The 15,729-nt window shown below is 25.5% G+C and overlaps 1 protein-coding gene across 1 annotated transcript in view; it reads right to left on the bottom strand.

The window, feature by feature from the left end:
* Nucleotides 1-194: 194 nt before the first annotated feature.
* The window catches only part of LOC107448062 (spliceosome-associated protein CWC27 homolog), a gene marked incomplete in the record, with an annotated part of 22,050 nt that continues 6,515 nt past the window's right edge, over nucleotides 195-15,729 (bottom strand). The window contains 8 exon segments of the mRNA XM_043040298.2: nucleotides 195-436; nucleotides 2,648-2,754; nucleotides 3,075-3,190; nucleotides 5,257-5,351; nucleotides 6,644-6,873; nucleotides 7,846-7,915; nucleotides 12,921-13,015; nucleotides 14,890-14,988. Of these exon segments, the coding sequence (XP_042896232.1) occupies nucleotides 292-436; nucleotides 2,648-2,754; nucleotides 3,075-3,190; nucleotides 5,257-5,351; nucleotides 6,644-6,873; nucleotides 7,846-7,915; nucleotides 12,921-13,015; nucleotides 14,890-14,988 (957 nt within the window).

Genomic DNA, 15,729 nt, shown 5'->3' with positions numbered 1-15,729 from the left:
ATTTGCAGCTTTTATTTTCCCTAAGAATTTTTAAAAAAAATGTTTTTAAAAGATAAGTACAAATAAATGCATTGTTTTAACATAAAGCAGACACAGGTTTGCAGTTCCCTGTAAAAATTTGCTTATCCAGAGTTGTCAGACATTTATTCTTTACAGTTTGCAAAATTTTCTATTTCATAAATGCTAAATTAAAATTTTTTAAAAAGGATGTTTTATTTTAATATTTACAGTTAAGAGCAAAAAGTTAAAAACAATTGGTTTTAACAGTACAGTTCAATGTGAATGAAAATGTTACTTTTTCATCTTTTTTTCATTCCTTCTTCTTTGATTTAAAGGATTTCTTGGATCAGTTAAATCATATCGATCAGCGGTAGGCAAATTAGCATCCTTTGCTAATACTAATTTTTGATCTTCTGCTCTTAAACAGTGAGCTAACCTGCAAATAAAATTAATAGGCTTTAATTTTCTATCTGATATTAATGAGATTAGTATCGTCTACATTAACAACACGTGTGATTAGATATGACAGCTTCAATTATGATGAAAATTATTAAAACATTAAATTGTCATATCCTAAAAGTTACAAAGTAAAATGAATTTTAGAGAATAAAACTACTTTATAATGTTGTTTGAATTTTTTTTAAATTTTTATAACATTTAAACCTGAAATAAAAACTTTTTATCTGAAGAAGAAATAATTATTTTTTCCCTTTCCAAATGCAATTTTTCTTAACATTTTATTTTTATTCTTAAATTAAACATGACTGATTCAATTTTAAAGTTTATCAATGCATCTTTCCAACATTTGAATAGGTTGTATCATATAATATTTAAAATAAGTTTTTGTCTGATATTCTGTCTTTTTTTTAAAAAAAAAAAAAAAACTTCAGCTGTGCATCTGACAATATTTTGTAGCTACGTTACCATTAAAAATTTTCATCCTAATACCAATCCTAAACTAATAATAGCATATAGATATATAATCAAACTTAGATCTATCATTCCCCCTTCTATGGTTTTCCTGTACGTACAGTCAGAAATTCTGCTGACATTTTCAAAAATATTGCAGCTAATTAGTTTTAAGACGAAAAAAATTACTCTTGATGTTATTAATAAAGAAGAAAATGAGAATTTTTTACAGTAAACAGGGGAAAATGCCTCAATCAGCCCATTTGATGTTCATGCACCAGGAGACGAAAATGTTGAAACCTGTGGTATTGTCGGTTCAAGAAAGGGTCTCAAAAGCTTATGAAGTCCAATGTGATATCGCTGGAGACAATGGAGTTAACCAGAGCCGCAGTAGCTCAGGGGATAGAACGCTCGCCTTCCAACAAGGTGACCTGGGCTCGAATCCCATCGATGGCTGGTCGATATAAATTCCGCACCCTGCTTGCAGCGTATACAGTGCTGATGTAAAGATATCCTCAGTGGTAGACGGATCATGGATTAGAGTACCTTTGCTGTCAGGCTAACCATGGGAGGTTTTCCTCTTCAAGTAATGCAAATGTTAATTCCATCAAAAAGTCCTTCACAAAGGCAAATTTCTCCCAATACTTGATCCAATCCAGGAGTTTCCTTATCTTCTGGATTGGGTTCAAAATTACAAGGCTAAGGAGTTGAACATTGTAAGTCATAAACCCAAAATTTTGTCAGCGGTTCAACGACGGTTATACATTATAAAATAAAATGGAGTTAGCCACAACCAGGTCTCAAAGTTTCGGAAAAAAACTTTCTGTAGTCATAGAAAGGTACAGTAAATGAACCGTAATCTGTAACATATGTCAAAAACTTATTATTTGCACTAAGAAGAAAAGCTTGTATCTAAACCAAAATTTACAAATATTTTAAATAAATTGTTTCTATTCAACTTTATTTCGCATTTTTCATATTTTCAAAGCAATTCCTAATTTTTTTAAAGAAAAATTACTATACCTACTGTTAATTTATTAATTTCCAAATTCACTTTACAAGACATTGTTTGATATTTTATGTGGACACACATTCATTCTAGTTCTGTATCTATCGTTCACAATGTATCTATCATTCATATCTATCCTCCCACCATGAGAAACGATCGATTGAGATTCTATAGTACTGAAGTTTATGAATTTACTGAATATATTTCAAAAGAAATTCAAATGTTTTATTTTAATATATTATGCATTAAGTATATAATTTTTTCATTAAAAAATTTTTAGACTATGTATTAAATTTTTTTTTTTAAATCCAATACTTTTTTTATTATTTTTTATACATTTATAAGTTTTTTCCATATCTATAGTACATAATGAATGGTCCTTTGAGAAACAATCATTCAAGGTTNATATATATATATTAGAACTTTATTTTAACACATGCACAGTGATGACTCTGAACCGATTCATCAGCATTGAGGATTATTTAAATTTTTAAATCCATTCCTTAGCACTTTTTTTTCTTTGCAAAAATGGTTTATGAAATTCTATTTATCTTTAGATTCCATGTTAGCAAACTAATGAAGTGCCAAAGTTCAAGAATTATTAAAACTAAAACTATATTAACAAGTTTTTTTTAAACTTAATCAGTATAACACCATAAATTCAATTATTTTTACCTGGAACCTGCAGTGCAAAAGTATTATTTAATGAACAAAAATAGTAATAGTCACCATGTTTCATCATCTTCTTCATCAGAAGACTTTATCTCATCTTTTTTTGTGACAGTCGTTTTTGCACTTTGTAAAGTGGTCCTGAATTTTTCCAGAAATTTCAGTGTCTGTTAAAATAAAAAAAGTAACTAATTAATAGTTTAAAATAAACATTTTTAACATACAACAATGGGAATTAAAATAGTATTTTTAAATTAATTAGGTAGAACTTTTGAAAGCTAAAGTTTAAATATACCAGAGGATTGTTAATGTATTTAATATTTAATGAATTTGAATAATTCTGTTTTGTATGAGTTTGTTTAAAAAAAGCTTTACTTTTAATCAAAATTTACAAATTTTATTTCATTTTTCACTATATTTTAATTAAATAAAGGAAAGTTGCTGTTAAAGAATTTTAAAAAATGCTAATAGTAATAAAACTATTTACTTGTTGTTCTCGCTCAGATGTTCCTTTTCGAGATATAGATTTACTTTTGTCTTGATATTTCTCTAACTGTTTGTGGTATAGAGATAATACACTATTTTCTTCCTTTTCAGGTACTTCTAAAAAATTCCAAATAAACTGTTAATAGCATTGCAGTTTAAAAAACAATTAAATTGTTGCACAAAAACTATTGTTATCAAAGCCCTATGATTTTTAATCATCATGCACATGAAATTATATGAGCACATTATGCATATGGAATGAAAAAAGTCCACTAAAAACTAAAGGTGTATATGGCAAATTTAATAACTTAAATTGAGAAGTAAAAGTATTTCTTAAATGTATAGTATGTATTTTAAGCTTAATTCTAATTATTATAGCAGCTCTGTGCAAGTAAAATTTGTGAGAAATGTATTTTTTAATGAAAAGTTTATTAATTAACAAAATAGTACACCATTTGCAGAAGATGAGAAGTTTATCTTGTCTCTAATTTTCCATTGTACACTGTACAATTACAAACTACTAGGAGCTTAATAATCTACCATATTAAATAAATAATCTAAAGAAACTGAAGCAGTAAGATATTACTTGAGAGAATTGAGTAAAATCTCTCTATATATTTCTCTTATGTGGCACCACAAACTCGGGTATTTTCTATTTATTGGCAACATAGTTATTATTCACTTTGTTAGGTTGTCTAAAGTTATAATTTAAGTAGTGCTAAAAATTAGTTATACATTAAGTATTAATTTAGATTCAATTTTTAGTTGCCTCAATTAATAATTTAAGTAATGCTAAAGAGTTGGTTATGCTCTACATTTAGAACAATTTTGTATTTTTATAGAAATGAAAACTTAGTGACAAAATAATTGTTCAGATTTATTTTTTATCCTTTTTTAAATGGCTGTAGAAATTTTGAACATAAACGGTGCTATAGTAACACATACTATCATACCAATTATTGATGACGAAGCTTGCCTTTTTCGAGCAATAGCATATATATATATATATTATGCGAAAATCAAGTTATGGCTTTAGAGGTAGGTTAGGAAAATACAGCACATAATGGAGCACAGCTATGCGTTTTCTATCCTATCTTATGACAGGGATGGATATAATTTTAATAATTTGATTGTTTACTATGTTAAAATGTCCCATACTTATACTCATGTTGGTTTTTATGATTTAACCCTTTTGATCCTAATGGGATATATACGTTCTAAAAGATGACTCTTTATTCCTTAATGGATAAACGGATCCCAATTCCGCATGTTCTTTTTTTAATGCTTTCACGGTTCTTTAGGTATTAGGGAATAAAAATATGACTAAAGGAACTTGGAAACACTTTCATATTCAAAACGACACACTTCTGTTTGTAAGCATGGGAGTGAATCTCGTTTTATTTTATGCATTTTCTGAATTTTGAGGTAAGTATAACTATATTTTTGCCATATTTTGTGAAAAATAGTCGTTTGTTCTTATTAAGTAATAACTGAACCTATTTAGTATCAGATTAAAGAAATTTTGACAAATTCTATTTTGTGGGGTATATTGTCTCAATTGTGCTTAACATTGGGACAATATAACCTAATCGTACTTACCAGAGGGGCAATATATCCCATTAGTGATAAAAATATTATAAGACAAAATTTTAGTTTTTGTTTTGATTATTTTATAACAACAATTTATGGTTTCTATAACTTCTGATAAGACAACTTCTGGTAATAAATAATTTGATGCATTTATATTATTTTCATTGCTTATTCCCATGCAAGGTATTTTTACAATATTCAAGAAAATCGGGATATATTGTCCCAGGAGATTTCTGGAAAAACGGGAAGAAAGGAAATCTTTAAACTCATAGTGCACTAATTTTATAAGTCAGCATTAACATAAACTGCTTTTCATACTTAAATTTTGATGCTTCAAAAGCCGGGTTGAAAGGGTTAACGGCAAAGATAAAAGTAAGTTAAGATATTGTCTAAAACTAATTATGGTGTTCTGATTAGATGAGGGGTTGAAGAATTAGAATATTTAAATATAGTTGTGTTGTGCATTCAGTTAGGTTACCATTCAAGTTTATATGTTGTACAAGATATTTTTAAAAGGTGATCATTATGGTACTCAAAGATGGCAAGTATATAATAAATGTTTCATACAAGAAAAGTATGTATCAAAATATTACCTTCTACAACTTCAACTGAAGCAACATCCGGTTCTTTTTCCTTCTTTTGACTTAATTCTTTCTTCAATTCCTTTATTTGTCTACGAATTTCCTTCCTGGAACATTGAGCAAATAGGGGGGAAAATTAGTATGGAATACTGGCTCGATAAATATGTAAATACAAAAATATGGTAATATTAATAACTCATTCATATTTATATTTAAACTATCAACATTTTATTTGACTTCTTTGGGACCAGTATTATGTTTGAATATTTAAATAGTTGGAAAATCAGGGTATTTTTGTAAATATACAAACTTTCTTCGGTTGTATGCGAAATTATTAACAGAATGCTACTATCATAAAGTGAGTTAGCACTAAGTTCTCTCATTCATTATATCATATCTGATCTAGGACATGGAAAAAAAGAAACATGACGTTACAAAGATGATTATGAAAAATGAATGTGACAGTATTTGAAATGTTTACTATACCTGCACCGAAGTTCGCTTTGTACATTTTTTTTTACAGTGGCTTACCATGGGCTGTGGCTATTTTACTGTGTACTTTTTCCACCCTCCTCCTCCTTTTTATTACCATATTGTGTTTTTTACACCATTTTCATTTCAAAATGAGAGATAGTTCCTTTTCAAGTTGATAAACTCTATTTAATGATAAGCTTTTCTTTTTGAAGATAAATAATATAAAACCACAAAGAATTACAAGCATAAAGTGCTTGAACTAAAAAAATGATGCATGACTTAATGGCTTTTAAGCATTTTCCTTAACATAACATCAATTTGATGATTCATTAAAATAGCTTTATAGCAGTTCAAAATATTACATTTTTTAAATAGAATTTTATGTACTTAATTTCATGATAATTTAATATTAGATATAGTTGTTAGCTTGAATAGTTTTCATAAGATTACAGACTTCTTTTGATTTATGAATGCTTTTACTGCTCAATTGGTATTTTTTAATCTTTTATTAATTATTTTAAAGACAATAAAAAATAACAGCAAAATTAAATTTCACAAATGCTTTTATTAATTTATAATTTTTATTTATTTATTTCATTCCAAAACTGAAGTTGACTTCTTTCTTCCTATATATAAGAACCCTGCCCTTTTTTTTTATTTCTATGAAAATCTCACTAACCTCACTAATCTATTACCAAGTAACAATTCAAAAATTTAGTAAGTTTAATCTATATGTCCAAATATATACATTTAAGAAGATTACTTGGAAAACTGCATTTTTAAATGTATTTGCATGTTAGCAAAATAAATAATTTGTAAAATTATCATCTAGTTATTTAAAATTCTTTTTTGGGATAATTGATAAGTTATAAACGTTGTAGCAATAAACTATATAAAAGAAAAGACAATGTATTATAAGTAGTACCTTTTATCAAGAGCCTCATCTTTTTCAGATTTGTGGACATTTTTATCATTTTCAACTGGTTTTTCAGCATTAGCACTAGTTTTGTCTAGCTTTTTACGAATATTTTCTAAAGTAGCTGAACTGGAATCGTTTTTTGATGTGAAGCCTTCATTTATATTTACAGCAGGTACTGAGCTTAGTTCTGGATCATCGATCAGATCATGACTACTTTTACTTTGTCCTTTGTAAACCTATGATATGAAAGTGGAAGATGAAACAAACAATATAAAACATATAAATTGTAATTTTAATGCTTAAAGAAAAATATTTGGATAGAAATCAGATTATTTCTTCATCTTTTACTTAAAAATTTATTATTAAACTTTCAATACATTAATTGCATTTTTAAATTCAATACCAAATATTATTATTCAATTAAAATAAATCCATCTTTGAAAAAATGAAATCAAATAATATTTTTTATCAAGATTTATGAATTACTACAACACTGCTCCAATTTTTTTAATTAAATTATGAAAAAAATATTAATTAACTTATAACTCATGTTTTTAGTTTCGATGCTAAGAAAAGCATAAATGAAAAGCCAATATTATTACAAAGAATTAACAAAAGACTTTCTCATTACCCAATTTATATATAGCCATAACTGAATTAAAATGAAGGTAGAAAAGACCATTCACTCTAGCTGTTTTTAAATAAAAAAATGGGCGATTCCACGAAAATAAACCGAAATGTTAAAATTTCAAACTTTGCTTACATTAGTATATTGCATATCTTTTTAAAGCATGAAATTTATATTTTAATGTAATGCTGCTTGATTTTTATTAGTATTTGATTAAAACAAGAATTTGAGTTTGAAAAATGGAGGTAACATGAGAAGTTAAGGTCTTAATCAAATATTCTCTTTTAATGTTCAATAAAACAATTTCAGCATTTTATTACTTTAATAAACATTATACAACAATAATGTACAGAATAAATAAATTTTTGATAAATATAATTTTTAAAAAATTAAAAAAGCAAATGCAAAGTAATAATGCAATTTAAATAAGCAAGCAAAGTGCATAACTATATTTTCAAAAAATGAATAAATAAATAAAAATAATAAAAAAACACCTTTTAATGATATAAAGGTGCATTTTTTTACCTATTTGAAAAATGTTGCAAAAAAATCATTTACAGAAAAGTTAGAGATTTTTTACCTGATTAACAGTTTCAATTTCAGCTTCATCTTCTTCTGCCTCCTCACCAAAAGACAAGAGTTTATAATTTCTAAAATAATAAAATCTTAATCTAAATCTTAAAAAAAAATTTTAAAAAGAAAAAGAAAAAACTAAAATAAAATTAACATTACAGAGAAATTCTGTCGAAATGAAATTACAATTGCCGTGAAACTTTAATAACTCAAAGTGTAATGAAAACACATCGAAAATTCACAAACACATCGAAATTCTTACAATTACTTTCTTTTACTTATTATTATTTTTTTTACAAAGTTAGGTAAATTACTATTAAAAGCTAATAACAGCAGATATTTTTATTAAAAGAAATATCGTTTCCAAAATGTTTTGTAAACTTTAGAAAATTAAAAAAATAAGCAGTAGTTACAATTTTTTTTATTCAATATTTCGAAGAAGTAAAAAAAAAAAAAAGAAAATTATAGTTAAAATCTTTTGAAAGAAATCGAACGTTTTACTTTCATGCGTTTTACAACACTTATCTTGTCCGAAAAATTCCTAAAAATGTATAAAAGACTACTTTAAATATTTATTTCTACAGAGAAACAACTCCAAACACCTTTTTGTTTTAGCTTTGAAAGGGATTCGGACTTTTCAGACTAGAACTGCACGAAATACTAAAAATCATTTATAAAAGCATTTTTTGGAAAATTGTTAGTTTCTTTTTTTCCCCAGGAGTTTTGGTTAGGCAATTCAATGAAAACACCAAAATCTATTTAAGCTGCAATTTTTTTTTCTTTCATTAAAAGGAAAAAGATTTAACTAATAGATAAAATTTGATTTTGTTGAAGATAAGAAAATTTCTTTGAATTATAGAAAAAATCAATTTACCACATTTTGAGTAATACATAAATTATTCGAAGTTAATCATAGTACTATAATGCACTTAAAATTATACTTCGAGTCATTAAAAAATTTAGATATAGACATTTGACTGAACTTAATAAAAAACTTCTACTATTTCTATTCAAGATTATTTTATTCACAATAATTAAGACTTCTTAAAAATATTTATTCATGGTTTAAAAACATCATTTAAATAGAATGCCAGTTATAATTTGAAATAACAATGAACAAGACTAGAAAATCATTTTTTCAAGTAAATATAAATTAGACTTTTTGACTTTGTCAGAAATTTTGAAAATGCATGAATTGTTTGGCAAATTTTGTACAAACTAAACTGTTATTTATTTTCTACTTATTTATTTACTTTTTTTAAAACTAAAACTGGAAATTTAAGAGTCACATAAACTTTATTAAAATTTATAAACTTTCGAAATAAAGTCAGAAGATTATTAAAATAAAATCAAAACTATTCAATATTATGACATTTCAATCTGCTAAAGAAACAGACAATAAGCAATTATATTTCAAGTTAACTTATTTAGTCTGAATTGTTTCTCATTTTTTAAAGAATTTAAATCTACAGTTTTTCTTGACTTGCAATCTAAAACACAATATGAATTATATAAGTACATTATACGTACGTTATTTGTAAAAGTTAAATATCTTACATTTTGTCAAATGAAACAAGAATAAACTAAACATTTCAGTTATTGGGTCTGAAATAATATTGAATGAGCACTAAAAAATTTACACAATCATTTTTTGTTGGCATTATTAATAGCTTAAAAATATTTACCACAACCTAAAAACTTGAACCAATTTCATATGGTCTAATTTGTATAAATTCAGAGACAAATTTGCTATTAGTTTGATCTGAAATATTAATTTCATATACATTTTTTTAATTTAGTTGCTATAACCTATTTTTGAAGTAATAATTTCTTTAAGACAAAGAGTATAAAAAAAAATTCTGGGTACCATTCTGAATAATTTAGGGTATTTTAAGCAAATTTTATTTAATAATATCTCTTTAGTTTCAATTCATAATTAAACCAACCTTTAGCTATTTGCTAATTAGCTAAAGGTTAATTATAATAGTTATTTAAAAAGATAATACTAAAATAAAACTAATAAAAAAAGGTCTTATAAAAAATCAATGGTATCACACTTATACACTTTTTAGTGGATATTAGACTATATTTATAAAAATTAAACACAAAAAAACACTGTTATATAATTAGGAGATACAGATTTATTTTCAAATACTCAGTTAAATATCGCTAAAGGCTTTAAGAATTTATTAAGAGAATAATCATAGCTGAAAAGAGGTTCTAAGTTTTTCTCCTTTCAGTTTAATTTATTTTAGACCTATTTTGCTTAAATTTGTAACTTTCTTTATGACATATTTTGATTTTTACGTATTTTATTCTACCTTATATTGCTCCCCGTCGCAAAATCGCAGAGACACGGCGACATTGTCGAAGAATGTTATAGAGTTCTTGCAGAAAGAATTTCCCATTCAGAAAGTAAAAAATTTTGGTTTTCCTTTCTGCAAAAATTTTCGAAATTTTTTTCTCTATTTATTATAGTTAAAAGATGCCTTTTTCGCTCATCAGAGGGGGAAAAAATGTTCGTAATTTTTCGATTCTTATTTGAGAAGAATGGAAAAAAAAAGAAAAAAAAAGAGTATTGAAGCAAAAAATTTCTTTTCTGCAGAAATGTATTAAAGGTTTTTTTACCTCCACAATTAAATTCAAAAGATGCCTTTTTCCCGCATCAGAGAAGAAATGCTCATGATTTTTTCTTGTTTTTATTTGGGAAAAATAAAAAAAACTTGGTTTTCTTTTATTTCACGGATTTTGTGATTTTTAATTATTATTTTATGCGATGATATTTACGAAATGCGAAAAAAGAAATACTTAGTGTGTTTTCCTCTTACAAAATGTGAGAATTTCGCCCATGACATTAGAATATAAAAATAGTACACATTTTTAAAAAAATACATGAAATTTTATTGTTTCCAAACAGCTTTTTTTTCAGGGTGCATAGCTAAATTTTTCTACGAAAAATAAGCACCTTTTAGGCACTTTTCAAGCACTCAAAAATATTTTTAAGTACTTAAAAATATAATTAGGCAAAGTTGACACATTTTTGACAATTGGCTGCTTTATCCGTTATGTCAAAAAAAAATTTGACATAGTTCTTGATAATTGTCAAAAACCCAAAATTTTGGAGTAAGGATAATTATCACCTTTTTTAAATATGAAGTATTTTTAAATTATCATTCCAAAACTAATTGAATCCTGAAATTGAGAATCTCTTGCAAAATGTAGCAGAGTTGCACATGAGAGGGCAAAAATCCGTCCCACTGAATCCAGCTCAGCATACGCGCATGCGGATCCCCAAGTATTTTATCAAACATGTAAAACAAATGGCGTTTTCATACGCTACGGACCGACAGCACGGCGAAATAGATTGGGGTTGAATTAATTTTGAAAACGTTGGGACAAAACAATGTCATTTTGCTTAATTTGTGGCAAAAATAAATATGGCAAAGAAAAAATATCTCATTTTGGAAAAGGAAAAATAAAGCACTTTTTAAAAACACCCTATGAAAAAAGCACCTTTAAGGGCTTTTAAAAAACGAAAATAAGCACCTTTAAGCACTTTTAAAAACGCTACGCACCCTGTTTATGTATATACAACGTTTCTGTTACTTTAAATTTAATTAATAATATGCATATTAGTTATTATTAAAAGTATCTTGCAGAAAGATATTAGTGCTAGAGATGATTGTCACAGAATACTGATTATAATACTAATTATAATTATACTGCCAAATCTTACAAAAAAAATTTCTAATGCCGGAGGGCTTTTATTTCTGCTCACTGCGCTCGCCAACCAAAAAAATACTTTTGCAGTTTCCTTCAGATAGCTTCCCAATTCCAGTTTACTCATTGAATGCTTAATATTTTGGTCTTGTTTCCGAAGAGAATGAAAAAAAGCATAAGTGGGTAATTTTTGTTGATGAGGGGGTGGTGAAAACGCACCCATCTTCTGAGTAACAAAAATCACTAAGTACAATAAAAAAATATATGACTCAGTCTCTTAATTTTTAAGAATTATTTGCTATTTATCCTCCATTTCTGCACAAATTATACCTCAGTTCGCTTCAGCTTCTAATTGTCCAGATGAGAAAAGAATTTTCATCCAAAAATTTTTAATTCTGCATGTTTAAGAATTCATGCTTATGATTGTTTACTCGCTTGATATTTCAATTTTCTTGTTGCCAATGTGTAAAAGAAATTTCACTGGTTTTTAACAACATACACATTCGTTTTTCGTATAAAATAAATGGTACTAAAAAAGAAGTTGCATATCTTCAATATGCACATTTGTTTTTTAATTATTTGGTACTTTATTTAGAATAAAAATGTGTGACAAAATGCAATTAAAGTGTCTGATTGTTTAGCGAAATCCAATCAGTCATTTTAAAATTGGAAAAAATAAGATGTGTGAAATTAAATTCTTGATTAGTTTAGTTTAGCTTGCTTTTAAATGTTACTGATATATTTCTATCAGTTTTCAGAAAATTCAAATAACACATTTTCACTTATATATTAATATAAAACATTTTTTTATACAGTATTAAAGTTTCAAACATATTGTCATAATTTATTTTTATTATATTTAATTAATTATAATATTTTATTATTATTTCAATTTTAATTACATTTAAAAATTTAACTAACCATAATTAACTTTTTAAGGAACTTTTTTTTTAAAAAAAGAATATCTGATTTTAATTTAAAAAAAAGTTATTTTAGTCACTCTGTAACTTTCATCAGCTGTATTTTTCTAAGCAAAATCATTAATAAGTCTTAGACTTAGTAATGTGCTTAAACTTATCCTTCATCTTTCATAGGTTATAATTTCCTTCGTAACAGAAAAATTTCATTCTACAGAAACTTGACTATGAGAAAATGTGAGAACTATTAAACTTCAGGAAGAAAAAAAAAGATACAAGCATCACAATTTACAAAAAATTTAGTTATTGCAAAGAAACAGATGCAACAAAAAATTTAGTTATTACAAAGCAGATAAATAAAAATATTAGTTCAAAGACCTTCTAGTAGAGTAATAAAATAATCATTTATAAAAATTAAATAAAGTATTTTACCTGTCATACATACTTTTTAATTTTTTCCTTTGGTTTTTCCAGTTTTCTCTCTTCTTTTTCTTTAACAATGACTCTAGGAATAATATCAGGAAATGGATTTGACAAAACCTAGTGCATAAAAAACAACACAATTTTTACGAATAGAAATAAAGCAAAATTTTACTATGGTAGACATCAATTGATACATTTTTCTGGTCAAAAAAAGTCTTATTTAAAATAGACCCATAATCTTATTATTACATAGAACTAATTTTCACAGAATGCAAGCTTTTTTGATAAAAAAAAAAATAAAAAAAACTCATTTATTTTTCTCTTTAATAAAGGAAAGAAAATTAAAATAATTTTGTCAAAACCATTCTTTGATTTTATTTATTTTCTAGTAATATTCAGAAAAGAAACCAAACATTTTCTAGTTCTTGAATTTATACTTTAGTTTTTCTGTGTCTCAGTAAAACTCTTTTGTACAGGTAAAATAATTCATACTTAAAACCATAAGTTATTATGCAAATATATATTCAAGCATGAAGCATTAGAACAAAAAATTAGTACTTAATTCCTTATTCTAATGCTTCATGCTTGATTAGTACTTACTAAAATAACAACAATTACAAAATATAATTAATTAGATTTAATTAAAAAAAATTATATATATTTATGTATATAATGATGTCAGTCGGGAGAGCTGGGTGAACAGGCACTTGATTTAAAAAGAGCTAATTAACTTTATTTAACAATCATAATCAGAGAATGAACATCAAATGACACACAAATCAAAGTGTTCTCTAATAAAAATAAGAGAAAATCTTGCAAAATAGTCTCGTAATAATGTTTTGTCTTAAGGAAAAAGGGAAACATGAGTAATTACAATCAGTATATTAAATAGGTCAAGAGAAAAATATGTTTCCCACAGTTAGTAAAGTGAAAACTATAAAATGTTAGCTTATGTATACTTGAGATCTAAATATAGAATAAGAAAAGAGGGAGTGAATAATTAAGCGTGAGAAAGCGTTTAGTTTTGAATATTACATAAGGAAGAAAATTTGGATAAAGGAATAACATACAAAGATCAGTTGAAGCTTTTCATGTTACATATATATTTATGAATAAAAACATGGAAAAAATATAATAAAGAATAATGAAAAAGAAGAAAAATTATATAAAGTGAAATATTTTTAAAATATTTAAAAAAAATTTATTAAAAAAAATATTAAAAAGCCAGAAAAAGGATATTGAAAAGATATAATCTCGTATCAGCCCACATGATTACATCCGCAAAAAAGAGTGCTATTTTCATATTTTGTAATCTGGCAAACTTGTTATGAAAATATTTTAAATAATTTTTGAAAGATACTGAAAGAGTAAATTCATTTGATTTCGCTACTCGCTTTATAGATTACATTTGGTATTTTATTCTGCAATTATATTGCATTTTTTTCTACATTCTAATATTTTTTTACTTAATATGTTCAATTTTTCGGGTGCTTCTCACACTATTGTAATGATATATATTGCTTTGACTATATTAATGCAATATTAGAAAGCACTCTTTTTTGCGGATATAATTGTGTGAGCTGATGACAAGATTAAATCTTTTCATTATTTTTTTCGGGTTTTTCATTTTTTTAAATAAAATTTTTTAAAAATATTTTTTACTTCACAAACTTTTTTTCTTCTCTTTTCATCAATCATTATCATTATATTTCATATTTTCTCTTTATTTTTAACTTATTTTATGAATTAAAACTGATTATTTTTTTTAATTTTCTTCGTTGTTCTCTCTTTTTTTTAATTATCTTTTTTGTTTTTATATAGTTGTTATAGTAAGTTATTAATTATAAAGAATTTTAAATTTTAGACAATGATATAATTTTTAAAAGAGTTGAAAATTTGTGCAAAAATAAAATGAAAGATTAATAGATAATATCAAGATGAAATTAGTGTTATAATTCAGTTATTAAATCAGTTTATTGAGTCCGACTTACTTCCGTTGAAATTATTTTATGAGGGTACAAAGGCCTGTCATCTTGATCAACAAGGCTTTCTTCAAGTTTCAACATGTTATATAATGTATGTCCAGTAACCTGAAAAATGGACTTAAGTTACATAAAAGATATTTTATTGAACCAATAAAGACTATTGCCCATTCATGCTGTTAACAGAGTCAATAAAACACTAAAAAATTCTCTTTAATAGCAGTAAATTGTTTTAAAATTAAGAAAAAGAGAATAAAATTTAAATTGTATATTATTTGATAACATTTTTAGCAAATGACAGCACTAGGTAAGGTATATTTTACTCAGCGAAAGATTTTTAGAAAAATTAATGCAGCTCTAAATAAAATAATTTAATCAGTGCTGTTATTTCACCAGAAAAATATTAGGTAATTTAAACTTATTTATTTATTATTAAGATAACTTTTCAAATATTTTAGAGTTTTCCTTACATTTTTATGAAAAATTTTTGCAGCAAAATTAATTTTTCTTATACATTGCAGCATATAAAATGATTACAACATTGATGAAGAATATTCTACTTAATTTTGATTTCAATGCAAGTATGTGAAACATGTAATAATTCTTTAGATACACTATTTTCATAAAGCTAGCAGTTAATCAATAAAGGATTGTTTAAAAATTTTAATATAGAATATTGAACCATACATTTTAAAGCATTGACGTATATAAGAAATACTTTATGCTCATATTTGGTCTTTATGTCATACTTAATCAAATCCATACCGAAATACAGACTGAACAGATTCCACTCTTGTCTGTGGTTAAGAAGGAAAATATTTGAGAAATTTTCAATATGCACATTTGTTT

The sequence above is a fragment of the Parasteatoda tepidariorum genome, chromosome 10, assembly GCF_043381705.1.
Source record: "Parasteatoda tepidariorum isolate YZ-2023 chromosome 10, CAS_Ptep_4.0, whole genome shotgun sequence".
NCBI classification, from domain to species: Eukaryota; Metazoa; Arthropoda; class Arachnida; order Araneae; family Theridiidae; genus Parasteatoda; species Parasteatoda tepidariorum.
This window is presented reverse-complemented; position numbering and strand designations above follow the sequence as displayed.